This window comes from Anguilla anguilla, chromosome 8, assembly GCF_013347855.1.
Source record: "Anguilla anguilla isolate fAngAng1 chromosome 8, fAngAng1.pri, whole genome shotgun sequence".
NCBI classification, from domain to species: Eukaryota; Metazoa; Chordata; class Actinopteri; order Anguilliformes; family Anguillidae; genus Anguilla; species Anguilla anguilla.
Window position 1 is genome coordinate 18076214 of NC_049208.1, and position 16183 is coordinate 18092396.

The following is a 16183-nucleotide window of genomic DNA, read 5'->3' on the forward strand; positions in this document are numbered from 1 at the left end:
AGTTATTAAGTTAATTAGGGGTTTCGGTGAAAGCACTTCTCGCAACTGACAATACATGGCCTCAATGTGCGATGTTGATTGTTTTTACTCCAGACTGACACTGCACCTGGTGAGGCTTTTAAATCTTGACAATGCACTTAGGTACAAAAAACAAAACAAACTAACAAAAACAAAACACACACACGCACACATATATATTTTCTTTGATCAATCTAGTAATTTTGTGTGTGTGTATATTGCCATCTACTGGATGGACAAAGTTCTTCTGTATAAATCCACTGAGGTTTTAAAGAGCTTGATAAACTTACTTTTACGTTTAGAAATATCTATTCTACAAATTAACTTGAGGCTTAAAAATATAAATTAAAGTAGACGCCACACCAGACACTGACAGCACAGTATACTCTGGGTGATAGAGGAGAAATCACCCCATTAATGCTAGTTCAGACACTGCCATCATGTCAACACAGCGAGAGGTCAACATGTATAGGACAGATACGAGTATATCGCAGATTGCACTCAGAGTGGTTAAAGTCCACAATGAAAATGCATGTTAAGGACAAACATGCCCCTAAACGTGTAGTAAATTATCAGGCTTATTTATTTTCTCTGTTGCCGAAGAAAAGAGCAAAGGAATTAAAACAGAAACAGAAGAGTACATTTTGGATTTCACAACAAATAAAATTTATTCAATTATATATTACAGATATGTACATGTCATGTAACAAGTAAATATTAAAATAGACATATTTTAGAACCATAGTTCAAAGGCATTATGTTGCAAAAATAGGTTTTGTTGTGATCTCGCGCTGAACTGTAAAAGTAATTTTAATTTTGCGTTTCGAAGCAACACTGAATTTTGAAGTGTGGATTTTTTTTAAGTGCGAGTGAAAATGCAATGGACACACAGGCGAGGAAGCCGCACAGTGCTGCACGAGACGACGGACTGGCAAGGGAAACGAAGCGGGGACGTTTCTGAACATCTCACAACAGCCCACGGTCCAGCTTTCTGGAAGAGAAGTACAAACCTGCAAGGCATGCACATTATTAAAGATCACAAGTCAAAACACCTGCCTGTAGGAGAACATAAGGAGAAGGAACAAAACTAAACAAAACTAAATCCAAGCATGCTTAAGAATTAGCCAATAACAACACAAAAATACTTATTAAAAAAAAACAACAAAAAACAAACAAACAAAAAAACACCTCGACTTTGGTCCATTTAAAACATTAGACAAAACAAGTTTACAATCAAAATATCAATTTAATTTCTTTCTTTTTTTACACGTGTTAGAAACAAATAATTACATGACTATTTACAAAATGCACAATCTGTACGTATAAAATAAGTTAAAAAAAATAATAATTAAGAGCACAGTCTGTACACGTATGGACACTTCCACTTAAAAACGCCTTGAAGTGACCTGTCTTTGACAGTCCTGTTCAGAGAGGTGAAGCAGTGGCAAAGCTCTCTCAGGCTGTGAAATGCAGTGACAGGGCCTCTCTCTCTCACTACCCTTTCTCTCTCCCCCCTCTATCTCCCTCTCTTTCTCTTCCCTATAAGCTCTCTCTGAGGCTCTCAGCCTATCAGAGCCTGGGCCCTGTACACTGTCATAAGTGCTGCTTATGTGTAAGTGCCAGCCACATCCCTTACTGTGCAGACGCCCATGTGACCAGGCTCCCCGCCCCCCTGTGGAGTAGCCCTGGGTTCTCCGGGCTCGAGGGGGGGCAGCTGGTAGCCTCACAGGATGTGCACACGCACAGTTATTTTTATAAATAGGAGGGAGGGTCAGTCTGTCCTGGGCTTCACATGGCCCTCTCCGACCGACCCTGAGCCTCCTGAGCTTTTTAAGCGCTTTGTTTTGCACTCCGAGGAAAGGGCGCCACCTCCTCACGAGAGTCCGACGGCGTGTGGGGCCGGCTCCTCATATGGGAGTGAGGTCGAAGTCGTCGTTGACGTCGACGAGCGGGATGTAGAACTCGGGGATCTGGAAGATGCTGGTGGACTTGTACATGGCGGGGTCCAGCTCCTGCAGCTTGAGCTGCCACTCCAGGCGCTGCACGGCGTTTAGAGCTGCCGCCTCGTGCTGCTGCCGCATCAGCAGACACGTCTGTGGAGAGGAGGGAGAGAGAGATGGAGGGAGGGACAGAGAGATGGAGGGAGGGACAGCAGGATGGAGAGAGACCAGGAGGGGGGGGGGGGGAGGGAGGGAGAAACACACAAATGCAAGGCACTGTTAAGTACAAAACAGCTATTCAAAGTTTTGAGGAAGTGATCCCCACTTAAAAAGCATCTGTGGATGCTCAGTCCAGTAGCCCAACTTCGGTATTGTTTAAGATGTGGAAATTACAATTGAATCGTGACAGCACTTTCCTTTGATTGTATTCTTCCATACTGCCACCTGTTGGTACCTTTTAAATACACATGCACAGACTCAAAGAAGTGCTCGTGTTTTATAAACTATATAGGTAGTTGGCAGCTGACTGCACACTGTAGTGTTTGGCTAGCGTGTCCTATCCACAACCTTCATAATTCAGTGTGATGAGAGGTGCTTAAGAGCCTGGATGAGCTGTTGCTGACATTTGTAACGCATTTGTAACGCATCCCTTAATGTCACGAGTCTCAGACCTCGGGATAAATCGTAATTCTCAGCACCTGCTCGTTTTCCAGCTGGAAACAGCGTCTAAAACAGGAAACAATTTTCCATTTTCTTCAGAAAATCGCACGGCCGTTTTTCACGATCATTTTCACAGCAGGAATGTGAAACACCTGTTGCTCAAATCACAGTCTGCAGTCTAATTGCTGTTTTCTGAAGCTGCGCACGTCCGCACTAGAATAATAAAAGTTGCCGTTGGCCAACACTTAGGCTTGCTGAGCAAATTCAGGCCTGCCAATGAACACTTGGAAGGTAGAAATTTCAGCTTTAGTCACAGTTGTGAAATATGTCATTTGGATCTACTGAGCCCAGCTTAGAATGAAACCTGGGAATTACATATGACTGGAATTTTTCCTCTTCAGGTAAAATATTTGTAGAATAACCATCTGTGTGCTGTTATCAGAGAACAAACATCTGAACCCTGTCATCTGTGTTGTTATATCCAGGTTCACAGCTTCATACACATTTTCAGCAATCCCAGCATCAGCAAAATCTCACCTTTAGTTTATCAAACTTGTCATCCACATCCTGTAACCAAGACATGAACTGCCTGGCATTGAACCTGTCCCGCACAGATGTTTTACCATCTTCTCCCTTTAATAATACAAACAAAAACCAACATTAAAAAACAGAATAAAAAAGGCCAAAATTATGCACAGTATGTGAAAGGGTCAGTCACATCACTATGAGATAAATGCAGTTATGAGGCTATTGGTGTTGTATTTGGCTGAAGAGCTGGGCTGTGGTGCAGCGATAAGCCTCACAGTCTTTGCCAGTGCTGAATGTGCCTAACAGCCCTAGTGAAGAGTGCATAATTAGCTATAGCATTGCCGAAAGAAGGCAGGAGTAAGTCTGCAGGGTCCATCCCTCCTCCATCCTGCACCAGCGACTCCTCTAGTCAACTGCTGGTCTGCCGGTGGAGTTTGGAGTACAAGTACAAGAGGACGTAGTGAAGGACATGCTTACAGCTTTTTTTTTCTTGCATTCAAATTTTGAGAACAAATGAAAATAGTCTTTGCTGTCTTTGTACACTCATACACCCCCTGGCAGCTGGCTGAACAGGGCTCATTACCTGTGCATCCTGGGGCATGTTGTATACTTCGGCATCCAGCAGGACCGTGCAAGCGCTGAAAGGAAGCGTCTGATTGGCTAGTGTTCTCGCTGCACGGTAATGGACACGCAGGACCTCTTGTTCGTTGGAAACTATCAACTTTTCCTGGGAGAAAAATTAGTGACATCACCATTAGAAGTGAGAGGGATACATCTGTAAGGACAAAAAAAAAGCTCAGAAAATACTGGACTGCTTTGACAGGGAAGTTAAAATGAAGCAGTCCTCCTCGGGCAGTGGACTGTACATACCCGCTCAATGCTGTGTTGCAGTCTCAGCTTCATGCGCACCACTTCCTGCTGCTTAAACATCTCTTTCAGTGGGTCAGGTAATGAGGGTGGCGGTGTTATCTGTAATTCAACAGCAAATGGAATGAGAACAGTTTAGCATCTTTTGCCTGAAACCACATTCAGATGAGATTTGTGATGATTTCAGAAACTTTCTCTCCCTGCCACACCGTCCTTATCAGTCTTTCAGCAGTATAACAAGGAGTAGCCATGACCACTTTCATGAGGATGCCCCAGTAAAAATGTACCATAATGCAATATTGTGCCTTACTTACAGTTGGAATGCACAGCTTGCTGAGGGGGTTTCCATCCAGGAGGTAGGATCCGTTGAAGGTGACGTACTCGTCATAGTATTGTGGTGCCTGAGGGATGACACTGCACAGCACCTTCCGCTTCTCCTCAATCTTCCTGCGAATGTGCAGGAACTCATAGTACGGGTTGGCCCTCTCCGTCTGGTAGGGCTGGATCTCCTCCAGCTTCAGCGAGTCTACGATGGCCGCCAGGGACTGTTGGGCCTTGTCCTTAGCCTGTTGGGCACTGGGGCCAATCTGCGACACCCGCGGCATCTTCCTCTTCCGTGGGTGGTGCACTTGGTTGTCCTCCTCCTCCAGCGACCGCGTCTTGGCCCTGGCCCCCAGACAGTCACCCTCCCCCTGCAGGGGTGATGAGCTTCCTGAGCAGGTGCTACTGTGTTCTGTCTGAGGGTCCCCCTGCAGACCACACTGTGGTACTGCAGATGCCTCTAGCTGCTCCTGTAGTTGAGAGTTCTCTTCCATGGCAGTGTGGTCACTGGCAGTATCGACTGGCTCGGTCTTCACTTCACCAGCTGGGAGTGTCTGGGGGCCATCGGCTGATGGGGGCTCTGCCATTTCCAGTGCCTCCACACCGCTATTCTTCTCCTTGCTCTCAGGAGCATCAGCCAGAACCTCTGCTTTATGGATGGGGCCTGCACAGCTGGATCCAGTGGCAGAAGATGACATGAGACCACTGCCTTCATGTTTCTCTGAAGGAAGCTCACTTAGACTGGTAGAGTCCTTGGAGTCTTTAGAGTCAAAACCCTCGGCCTCCATATCTTCTGGAGTGACCTTGGTCTCCATGCTGCCCACTGTGGAAATGAGTGCTGAATCGCCTGTGCTTCTGTCAGTCCTGTGATTACTGGTGCAGAGTGAGGCATTGGGGGGCCCCGGGCTGCTCACCCACTCTGCCTTGGCACCCCCATGCCCACCGCTCAACACGCTCCCCTTCCTTGACTCTTCCTCTTTGCAGTCAGCAGTGCCCTCTAATGGTCCAGCCTTTTCTTGTAACTCAGGTCCTGGATGTGAAGCTTCATCACTCTCCAGTGAAGGCTCACCACAGAGTTCTGTGGGTTCCTGGGGGTTTATGGAGAACATCTGCTGAGAAGCCAGAGGGGATGAGAACGCTCCTTCTGAGGCATCTTCAGACAGAGAGTCTTTAATCTCTTTGTCATTATGTTCTGTGTTTGATTTCTGTCTGGAGCTCTCTGTCCCGCAATTCTCCACTGTTGGCCAGAACATGGTCTTCTCTGACGTAGAGTCTATAACAGAAGGCCTCCTCACTTCTGGAGTGCTTTGCTGCCTGCTGTCTGAATGGGTGGCCTGATTGCTGGTTTCATCAGCGTCCTTATTCAGTGGATCATTGTTGTTTGATGATACTGAGAGGTGAGTTTTTGAGGTGTTCCCCTCAGTTGCACCACTGGTGATGCTCTCGGTATCGGGGCTGAAATGACCGAGGCTTGGGGGAGGGAGACTTTGACTGCTGTAGCTATCTTGAGCAGGTGCCACACTGCTGTCAGGCAGAGGACCCTTTACGTGTTCCCCACTGGAGTGTACCACTGTACTGGTCTTTCCAGGATCCTCAGGGGGTCTCCCGTCAGTCATCGCAACTTTCATATCTTCATCTAAGATGGATCTCAGATAAGGTGACGCATGTCTGACAGGAAGGGAAGACCTGCTGCGAGTAGCTGTATCAAGCAGACCTTCGGATTCCTTTTCGTGAACAGCAGGGGACCTGGCTGGGTGGACAATGAAGGAAGACTGTGAGGAAGAGAGCTGGGAATCAGAACCTTCTGGAGCAAAGTCTGAATCATATTCAGCCAGGGGTCTGGGTGTGAGGGCAGCTGCTTGGCATGAGTCCTCTGAGCTAGCCACAGAGATCATGGACACCGATCTGGACATGAGGCTCGACTTATCCCCCTCAGGCCGGGGGGAGCGGCTCAGACTGTTGTCCAGGCCAACGCCCAGCTTCCCAGAGTGGGGGAAGCCCTTAGCATCCAAGGAGAATGACCTTGAGCTGGTGGCATCCTTGAGCACCTTTTCTCGGCTGTGGACCTCAGAAGTCTCTGAGCTCTTGGAGCGCAGAAGCTCCTTGCTATGGCAGGACTCACCTACCAAGCTTTTCAAACGGTCCTTGCTCTTAGGCTTTCCAGAATCTGCCACAGGCCGCTGCTTCATCCTCTCCCTCTCCTTCTGCTTGATCTTCTCCATGTGCTTCCTGTGCCACTGCTCGATCTCCTGGTCCTTCAGGCTCAGCATTCGCTCAAAGCTAGTCTGCATGAGATCATCGTTGACCAGCCTCTTCTCCTTGGGCCGGACGTCCCTGGGGGCTGGCGAGGTTTTGGGTTTGGCTCTGTCGGCCTCCACCTCATTTGACCTGGACTTGCTGATTTTAGCAGGCTGGGACCTGTCTTTGTGCCGGTCCCTGTCTCTGTGTCTGTCAGCATCTTTGTCCCGATCACGCCGGTCTTTCTCTGGTGTTCGGAGTACTTCTTCCTTTAGCTTCGAGGAGGCGGTCTTTTCATGGGACATCCTGTTGCTCTCGAAGGCACTGCTCTTTTTCTCCTCCAAAAGCAATTTAAGGTTGGAGCTGGAAGAAGTGATGTCTTTCCCTTTCTCCTTCTTTTTTTTGTCCCCATCTTTTTCTTTTTCCTTAATGCGATCAAGCTTGCCCTGATCGGGAGCCTTCTCTGGAGCTTTCCCCCTCTTGTCTGTGCTGTTCCTTTCTCTGTCCCTGCTCTCCCCAAGACTGCGCTCCCTCTCCACCTTCTCTTTCTCACTCTTCTTATCAGGCCTCTCTTTGCTCTTCTTGTTCTCCTCTGGTTTTTTGGATGTCAGGATAGCCTTCAACTTTTCGCTTTCCTTGTGGTTCCTATCTCCAAGTGAGTGGGAGGAGCCTGTTGTTGTCTTTTCCCGCTCTTTCCACCTGTCTGTGCAGTTGTGCGACTCGGATTTGTCCGGAGAGTGCTCGCCTTTGATTTTCTTTTCCTTGTCAGAATGCTTTTTGTCCATCTTTTCCGCATCCCTCTCCTTCCCCAAAGCCCTCTTCTCAGTTTTGTCTCGAGCACCTTTCTCTGGTTGGTCCCACTGGTCTTGCTCAGTGTGTCTCTCCATTACAGGCTGCTCATCCTGCTCTTCTTTCACGGCATTGCTGTGCGTGAACTCCTCGTTCCCTCGGTCAGAAGCCAGGCCATCTGTCCTCTCCTCTTGTTCGCTGGTTTTCAGCTCCCTTCCTTTCTCCTCTTTGCAGGGAAGATCCTTCTCCTTTTTCACAGCTTTGTCCTTTTCTCGCTCCTCTTTTGGCCTCCTGTCTTTGCTGCTGCCACTGTGTTTCTCTCTGCCTGCCCTCTCCTCTTTGACGGGGGAAGAATCCGCTTTGTGTGGAGAACTGCCTTCAGGAGTCTCCGTTCTGCCTGGAAGGAGCTCTTCATTCTCATCACTTTTGAAAAAGTTTTCCTTCCAGAACTCCCGGTCGAACTCCAGGTTCCTGTGCCCCTCCTTCCTGGCCTCTTTCTGCCTGTGCCTGTCCTTCTCTACCTCGCAGTCCTTGCGATGTTTGTCCTTCTCCCGGTGTTTCAATTTGTACTTTTTGACCACTTTGCCCTCTTTGTCGATTTTCCGTAAGGCCCCTTCGGCACTGTCCGTGGCGGCATCCTCCTTGCAGGGACTGGAGCTCCTGTCGTGGCCATCCAAGCTGAGCTCTTTGTGGTGGTGCTTGCTCTTCTCCTTGTGCTTGGCTCCTCTGCTGCTGCAGCTCTCCGTGGCGTAGTCTGGCTCTGCGTGGCGGTCCTGTTTGATTCCATCAACCTGGCATGGGCCGCCTGCAACAGACAGACAGGTTTTGGCATTTTCCTGTTTGAGTGGAGCCGGCTGCTTGTCGACCAGGCTGTGATTGAGCTTGGGAGACCTGGCTGCTGGCAGGTGGAAGAGATGAACGGACGAGTCATCTTTAGGGCTAAAGGACATCTTGAAGGAGTCCTCCTCTCTGCCCACCTTCTCTGGGGTCTCCGTCCCAGCCAAGGCAGAGCAGGAGAAGAACGGCACTTTGCTGTTCTCCTTCCCGTCCTCTTTCAGCTCCTGGTTCTCCTTGTTTTTGCTCTGGTTTTTATACTTTTTCTTGACTTTGCCCTTTTCCTTGTGTTCTGCGGCAAGGCTGGGCTCTTTTTTAGTCCTGCTCTCCAGCCTGTGTCCCTCGGTGGTGGCCAGGGAGCAGGTGGGAGAGACCTTCCTCTCTGGCTCTGCCTCGTCACTGGAGCTGTCTGAACTGCAGTACAGGGCGCGGGATGTTTTGGACTTTTTGGGCTTGCTGCTCCCTTTGTCTTGCTTAGCCAGGAAGTGGCCGCCGTCCCTCTCCTCCTTCTCCCGCTGCCTCTGTTCCCTCCGTAGGATGTGCCTGTCATTCAGCGCCTTGCTCAGGTCATCCTCTTCCTCCTCTTCCTCGTCCTTGAACTCGTACTCGTCCAGCCCGGACATGGAGGCCGATGATTTGACCAGGTTAGCCTGCTTGCCGTCCGAGTCCTTTTCTGGGTCCGAGAACTCCATGTTGTCATCCACACTAGAGGGGTTAACAGATGGGGGGTCTTCTGATTCTGCAGAAAAAGAAATTGAATATTTGAAATATTAAACCATCTAAATACTTCTGAAGTTCCAAACTGTGCACAAAATTTTAGTCTGTAGTTATGTCTGCATCTGACAAGCAGAGGAATGTATCGCACAGGAGAATACCAGCATTGTGTCAGAACAGTGTGTATAATCTCCATGTTTGAAAACCTTGGCAACTGAAATTACTAAAATTACCTAAAAATGTCATTTGGACCATTTAAAATGGTTTGGGTAAAAGATTTACATTTCATGAGCATCTCCTCTCATGTCTGCATAACGAATTGAAGTCATTTGAAAAGCCCATTCACTGCAGATCTTATTAAATCCCATACTGCCATGGTGTACCTCTGGCTGAATACCATTTTAATTTTTCTGAGTGCTCAAATATTAATAAGAAAAATAATCATTTTGCACACATAAGGACTCTTGTGTAAATTAAATTACTAACAACCAATTACTAAGTGGTACTTTGAACAGTCCACACCTACACCATTCCTAAAGTCGATTAATTTCTACCCTGTCCCAAAGACAAAAAAACTCAAGACTCAACGACTAATATTAATTCCCACCTTAAATATCCCCGTTTGAACTGATAATGCCTAAAATCCAAGTAACTGCTTCAGCAACTCTCAGTACACATCCTGCAGATCTCTTGCAGATGAAATGAACAATACGTTGAATGTAAGATTCCAAAGGAAGCGCATTAATAATGAGAGATGGCAGCGCAGTGTCTGTCTTCACTGTGCGAACCAACCTGAGGAGCTGTCCTCCGGCTCGGACAGCGGGACCTCGCCCTTCAGCAGCCGCTCCAGCTCCTGGGAGTCCGCCACATCCACCGGACGCTCTCCGCGCTTGTTGGCCTGGAAGGCATTTCCTCCGTTCTTCAGCAGTAGCTTCACAATCTGCAGAATGACATAGAGGTGAACCATCAGCCCAGCACCTGTAGGGCCTCCATTAGAACCACAGTAAAGGTGAACCATCAGCCCAATACCTGTACAGTCTCCATTATAACCACAGTAAAGGTGAACCATCAGCCCAATACCTGTACAGTCTCCATTATAACCACAGTAAAGGTGAACTGTCAGTTCAGAATAAACACCTTTATAGCTCCATTATAACCACCTGGCCTGGAGAAGGTCTGATGTCATAAGAGATTATGTTATGGCAGTTATGGTGCACCCTGTAAGAGAGGGAAACGTACATCCTTGTGTCCGCTGCTGGATGCATCATGCAGTGGTGTGTCGTCATCAAGCCCCTGTGTGTTGACCTCCGCCCCCGCAGCGATCAGCACTTTGGCCACGTCGTAATACCCAAGGTTGCAGGCCTCATGCAGTGGAGTCCAGCCTGTGACACAAATATTGATTAAATACCTTTTCCAGATAAAACATTCACTTTTTATAGAATAAATAAAAAGTGTGTATTAGTGTTACTCTGGCTGGACTAGACGCTAGAAGAGGATTTTGGGGTCATTCATAGACATATCCAATACCGTGAGTTTTTACTGCTGTGAAGACAGTATTGAGTTTATCTGAAAAAAATCTTCTACCCTGACAAGGTAGGAATCCTCCAGTAGCCATCTGGACCAATGCACATAATGGTCTCTAATCTGAGTAATACTGGTATAAGTGCCAAACCCCACAGCAGCAGTTACCACAACAAACTGTACACGGGAGGTAGTTTGAAAGAAACATCACCTGCAAAGTCCTTGACGTTGACGTCAGCCCCCAGGCTAATGAGCTCCCTAACTTGCTTAGCGTCGCCACGGATAGCGGCCATGTGGAGTGGGGTCTCGCCTCGCTCGTTCCTCTTGTTCACCTTGTCCTTCTGCCTGGACGAGGCGGAGCTGGGGAGCTTCTTCTGAACCGGCAGTGCCTGTGTGGGGTGGCTGGGGGTGGAGTCTGGAGGGGGAAACGGCAGGTGGACTGTGAGGTCACTGCACCTCAGATCCAATCACCAGCAGTCAGGTGTTTCCACACGGCCTGGACTTTACATGCTTAGCATTTTTGCATTAATTAGCCAAGACCTTCCCATGCTCAGCCATCGGTTGCTCTATTAGCAAACACCAGAAAACAGGAGGGGGGGATTTGAGGGAGGGAATGATTAAAAATCATTAAAAGAGAATGATTAAAAAAAGAAAAAGGAGAGCCAGGATGGACTGTTTATTCAAAAATACCAAGCAAAAAACGGTAACGATTAGGTCCATCCAACAGGACACTTTCCTTCGGTTATATTTTATGTTCTCACACAGTGACACTGGGTGCTAAGGGACAATATGAGCAGACATGATGTGCTAGTGTATGCGGGAGAGCTGAGAGAGGAGGGGCAGTGTATGAGTCCAGACCTGGGCTGTTGTCTCTTGCTGTCATCTGCATGAGGAGGGCCATCTGCTTGCGCTCTGACAGGGGATATCCAAACAGGATGTTCACAGGAGTGGACTTCTTGTTTCCTGTCTCCTTTTTCACTTTCTTTTTGTCGGGACCATCTTTATCTGGAGGAGGAGGCAAAGAATCTCAGAAACGGGAATCTCAGAAATCCCAGGTTTGTATACTCCTGCTGACAGAAAGCCTGCAACAATATACGAGGGACCCCGTGTTCATACCCCCCAGTCCCAACCATTGCTGCTGGTCTCTGATGGGCAGATCCATTCCTGGACTTTTGGAATACAGTGCAGTTTTCAGTTCCTTTTCAATTAGCCACTTTAATCCTGGAACACCAGGTGAGGTCACTACTGAACCACACCTCAGATCAGCTACACCACAGCTGAGAAAAGGTAAAACCAGAAGAATTGGAGGACACTGGAGCTGCCCATCAATGCTATCAACAAGCCTGGGCTGCAGACGCGCATGTGATTGGCTGTTACCTGAGTAAATCCCACAGGGAGGGGTTAATCTTTCTCCCCAGGTTTCACTGGAGTGTCCTGGGTCTGAATCTACAGTGCAAGCAGACAGATTGGAGGGGACAGCAAGGGGAGGAAAGCACGCCCGTTAACACAGACCCAGATCAGAGTAATGAGAAACACGCGCACACACACACGCGTGTGCAAGCTCACACACACACACACGCGCACACAAACACACGTGCACACACACACACACGCATGCGTGTGCAAGCTCACACACACACACTCACACACAAACACACATGCACACACACACACGCACACAAACACACACGTACATGCACATGCTCAAGTGCACACACACAAACACACATGCACAACACACCCGCACACACACACGTGCACACACACACACAAACACCCACGCACATGCACATGCTCAAGTGCGCACACACAAACACACACGCACACACACACACACACAAACACACACGCGCACACACACACACGCACACGCTGAAGTGCGTGCGCGCACACACACACACACACACACACACACACACAGACCTGGGGACGGACGGAAGTCTGGGTTGACTGACATCACGTCTTTCCAGAGTTTCCAAACCGGGAGACCGGTACCAGACACAGAAAGCGAGTTAGAAAGGTCACAGGCACACTCAGGCCCATGATTGGCTGGGGGAGAGCAGATGTACTCAGAGCAGCCCATGACTGGCTGGGGGAGAGACCGAGGCTAGCTGGAGCCAATCACCAATGTCTCAGATCACCATTTAACAGATTAATACTGAATGATAAACTATAACATATGTTATCACTATTATCAGTAATATTCATTCAAAATTACAGCTGGCTAATCTAGCTCAAATGAACCAATGACTGTAGCCGATACACACGCAGAGCTGCTTTGCAACCCTGGATATTCCCAATCAATCCATACTGACCACATGTGACTATTAAAATACCAAACACTCCTACTATGTTTGTACACTGTGGAATGTTTCTTAAAAAATAAATAAAAACAAAGCTTCAAAATATGCCTAGTGATCATCATCCAATGAGCCATTTAATCAAAGTTGTGCCCTGAAATTAGGTGGTTTTCCAGGTAATACTTCCAACTGCTCAGCACAAAAGACTATAAAAGAGCATTAGCACATAAATATCACGGGTTCCATCTCATATAATTATGGCTTTTTTTCTAAATTACAACTCAGAATCACAAACTTCAGAAATGCATTTCTCCATGCTCATCTGCACAGATCTTCTGGATCAAAAAGGAGGCCAGTCAGTGCAGCGGTGCGCAGTGCTGGGCAGAGGCTGTTCTGTGGCTGACCACAAGGGGGCAGCGGGCGCACACGTGACGGAGAGCGCTGCTGGCAGCGGTGCTCACCCGTGTCAGAATCCCGCTCCTGGTTGCGTGGCGGACTGATGGTGAAGGAGAGCTTGCGCTTCATGGAAGGCCTCGGCTTCATCTCCCTGCTCAGAATCTCACTCCGGTCCAGCTTTGGAGTCTTGGTGAAAGGAGAAATCTTCTCTTTGCTCTGAAAATGTAACGAGTTTACACAAAGCAAAAATAACTTTAAAATCAAATTGCGTAATTCCTACATGGATCACCCACTATGGATGTAAATACCCTCAAATTAAAGCTGAAAGTCTGTACTTTAACCACATACCTATTGCTTTATTTTAAATCTGCCAAAATAACAAAAACTGTCACGTCCCAGTACTTTTGCATTTAACTGTATATAGCAGACTTTACCATACAGAGATTAAAGTCTGTTCATTCTTCTGCGATTTGTCCTAAGACTTAAGTAACAAATTGATGTTACTTTTTCTCCCCGTTACATGTCACTCCACTGGCTACCGGTCACTGCCAGGAACAGGTTCAAAGTCCTGACCCTCGCCTACCCTGCAGCCAACAGGACGGCCCCCGCCTACTTACAGGACATGATTCAACCCTACACATCAGCTCGACCACTCCGCTCTGCAGCAGTACCCCCCCTGCCATTCGGGTGAATGGTTCTTGCTCGTCCCTACCACTGAGCTTCTCCACCCTAGCTCCCAGTGGTGGAACGAACTCTCTGTTTCTCTACGAACCACTCCCTCATTGCCCATCTTCCGCCGTGGTCTGAAGACACATTTCTTCAGACTATACCTGGACTAACTATCACCACTCTGCGGGGCACTCCCAATCTGGTCTCATTTTTATCACTTAAATTCCCCTCTTTCATGCTACACATGTACCTCCTGTGCCACTTTCATGTTACATGTACCTCCATCCAGCACGTATATTGTACATTATGATGATGTCTCTTTTTTTTTTTTTCATTATCTTGATGTTGTAGCTTGTCATGCCTCCTAGTTTGACTTAGCTTAGTTAGGTCAGAGAGTAATGTTTACTGTGTGACTTAATGTGTTCTTGGCTATGAATAACTGTTACATAATGAGTATTGTACCTTACTGGACCTGAGTTTTGTAGTTGTTCCAATGACCTTCGCTATGCACTTATTGTACGCACTTTGGATAAACGCGTCTGCCAAATAAATGTAATGTAATGTATTTTGAGTTGAAAGCAATGACAAATGAGAAACAAAATAATGTTAAGGACAACCTGCAATGCAGTAAGAATTTCCCACATACAGTGCCATGAAAAAATATTTGCCCCCTTCCTGATTTCCTCTATTATAGCATATTTGTAGCATATTTGTGGTTTCAGACCATTAGACAAAATTGAATAAAAAAGTTATTAAACACAGATGTCACCCATGTGGAAAAGTAATTGCCTCCTCAGTTACTCAATCAACCAAATAACCAAATTTGACTGATAATTAGATTCAGGTGACTGAACGCGGCCTAGAGCCAGACTGCAACCGGCCCCATTGCATCTAAACCTCACTCATACTGAACCTTACCATCAGAGTGAAGCAGTCACCAGAAGGTTTCTACAAGTGGACGGAGTGTGGCACAGTGGGTAAGGAACTGCGCTTGTAACCGAAAGGTCGCAGGTTCGATTCCCGGGTAAGGACACTGCCGTTGTACCCTTGAGCAAGGTACTTAACCTGCATTGCTTCAGTATATATCCAGCTGTATAAATGGATACAATGTAAAGTGCTATGTAAAAAGTTGTGTAAGTCGCTCTGGATAAGAGCGTCTGCTAAATGCCTGTAATGTAATGTAATGTAATGTAACAAGCACACTGTGCCACGCTCAATAGAAATTCCAAATGAGATTAAAAAAAGTTGTTGAAATATATTAGTCGGGAAAGGGTTATAAAATCATTTCTAAGGCTCTGGGACTTCATCGAAACCACAGTGAGAGCCATATGGGCGCAGAAAGAACTCATCCAGGAAGTCACAAAAGATCCCAAAAGAACATCCAAAGAACTGCAGGCCTCTCTAGCCTCAGCTAAGGTCAGTGTTCATGACTCCACGATAAGAAAGAGATTGGGCAAAAATAAGTACAGCAATTGGGTTATGCAGCAAGACAATGATCCAAAACACAGAAGCAAGTCCATATCTGAATGGCTGAAAATAAACAAAATTAAAGTTTTGACGTGGTCGACATAGCTCAGGAGGTAAGAGCGGTTGTCTGGCAGTCGGAGGGTTGCCGGTTTGATCCCCCGCCCTGGGCGTGTCAAATTGTCCTGAGCAAGACACCTAACCCCTAATTGCTTCCAACGAGCTGATTGGTACCTTGCATGACAGCCTTTCACACCGTTGGTGTGTGAGTGTGTGTGTGAATGGGTGAATGAGAGGCATCAATTGTAAAGCACTTTCGATAAAAGTGCTATATAAATGTAGTCCATTTACCATTTGGTTTGGTAACAATCCTGGCTTGAACCCGATAAAAATACTAAGGCAGAACCTGAAACAAGCAGTTGATTTGAATAACTACCAATTTATCTGAATTAAATCAGTTCTGCAAAGAGGAGTGGGCTAAAATTCCTTCACCACGATGTGAAAGACTGATATCAAAGTATAGGAAGCGTTTGGTTGGTTACTGCCGCTAAATGTGGTGCAACCAGTTATGAAGTTTAAGGGAGAAATTACTTTTTCACATGGGTGATATGGATGTTTGATAACTTTTTTCATTAAATAAATTTAAATTTTTTTTTTTTTTTTTAATGTGTCTTATTTACTCGGGTTCCTTTTGTCTAATATGACATTCTGTCTAAAGATCTGAAACCATTCAGTACGACATTTGCAATAATAGAGAAAATCAGGAACGGGACAAATACTTTTTCACAGCTCTGTAAAACGTGTTGGGAATTATAATCATTGCTTTTTATATTAATCTTAAACCCAGCCAAGTTAAGACACTGTATATTAAACAGGTTCATCCAGCCAACAATCCATAACTATAATGCAAATGAGAGATATGGT

General features: G+C 46.8%; 1 protein-coding gene across 4 annotated transcripts in view; it reads right to left on the reverse strand.

Moving 5' to 3' along the window:
- Positions 1-660: 660 nt before the first annotated feature.
- The window catches only part of ankrd12 (ankyrin repeat domain 12), a 48598-nt gene continuing 33075 nt past the window's right edge, over positions 661-16183 (reverse strand). For 2 of the 4 annotated variants that reach the window (XM_035429827.1, XM_035429828.1), the window contains exons 3-14: positions 13192-13342; positions 12354-12392; positions 11808-11876; positions 11289-11435; positions 10642-10845; positions 10149-10291; positions 9702-9849; positions 4328-8934; positions 4017-4115; positions 3730-3873; positions 3156-3251; positions 661-2111 (exon numbers count right to left, since the gene is read on the reverse strand). In XM_035429827.1, coding sequence (XP_035285718.1) covers positions 1926-2111; positions 3156-3251; positions 3730-3873; positions 4017-4115; positions 4328-8934; positions 9702-9849; positions 10149-10291; positions 10642-10845; positions 11289-11435; positions 11808-11876; positions 12354-12392; positions 13192-13342 — 6033 coding nt within the window. In that variant the 3' untranslated portion in view covers positions 661-1925. The remainder of the gene's footprint in view (positions 2112-3155; positions 3252-3729; positions 3874-4016; positions 4116-4327; positions 8935-9701; positions 9850-10148; positions 10292-10641; positions 10846-11288; positions 11436-11807; positions 11877-12353; positions 12393-13191; positions 13343-16183) is intronic. The other 2 variants (XM_035429829.1, XM_035429830.1) reach the window with 2 other exon arrangements.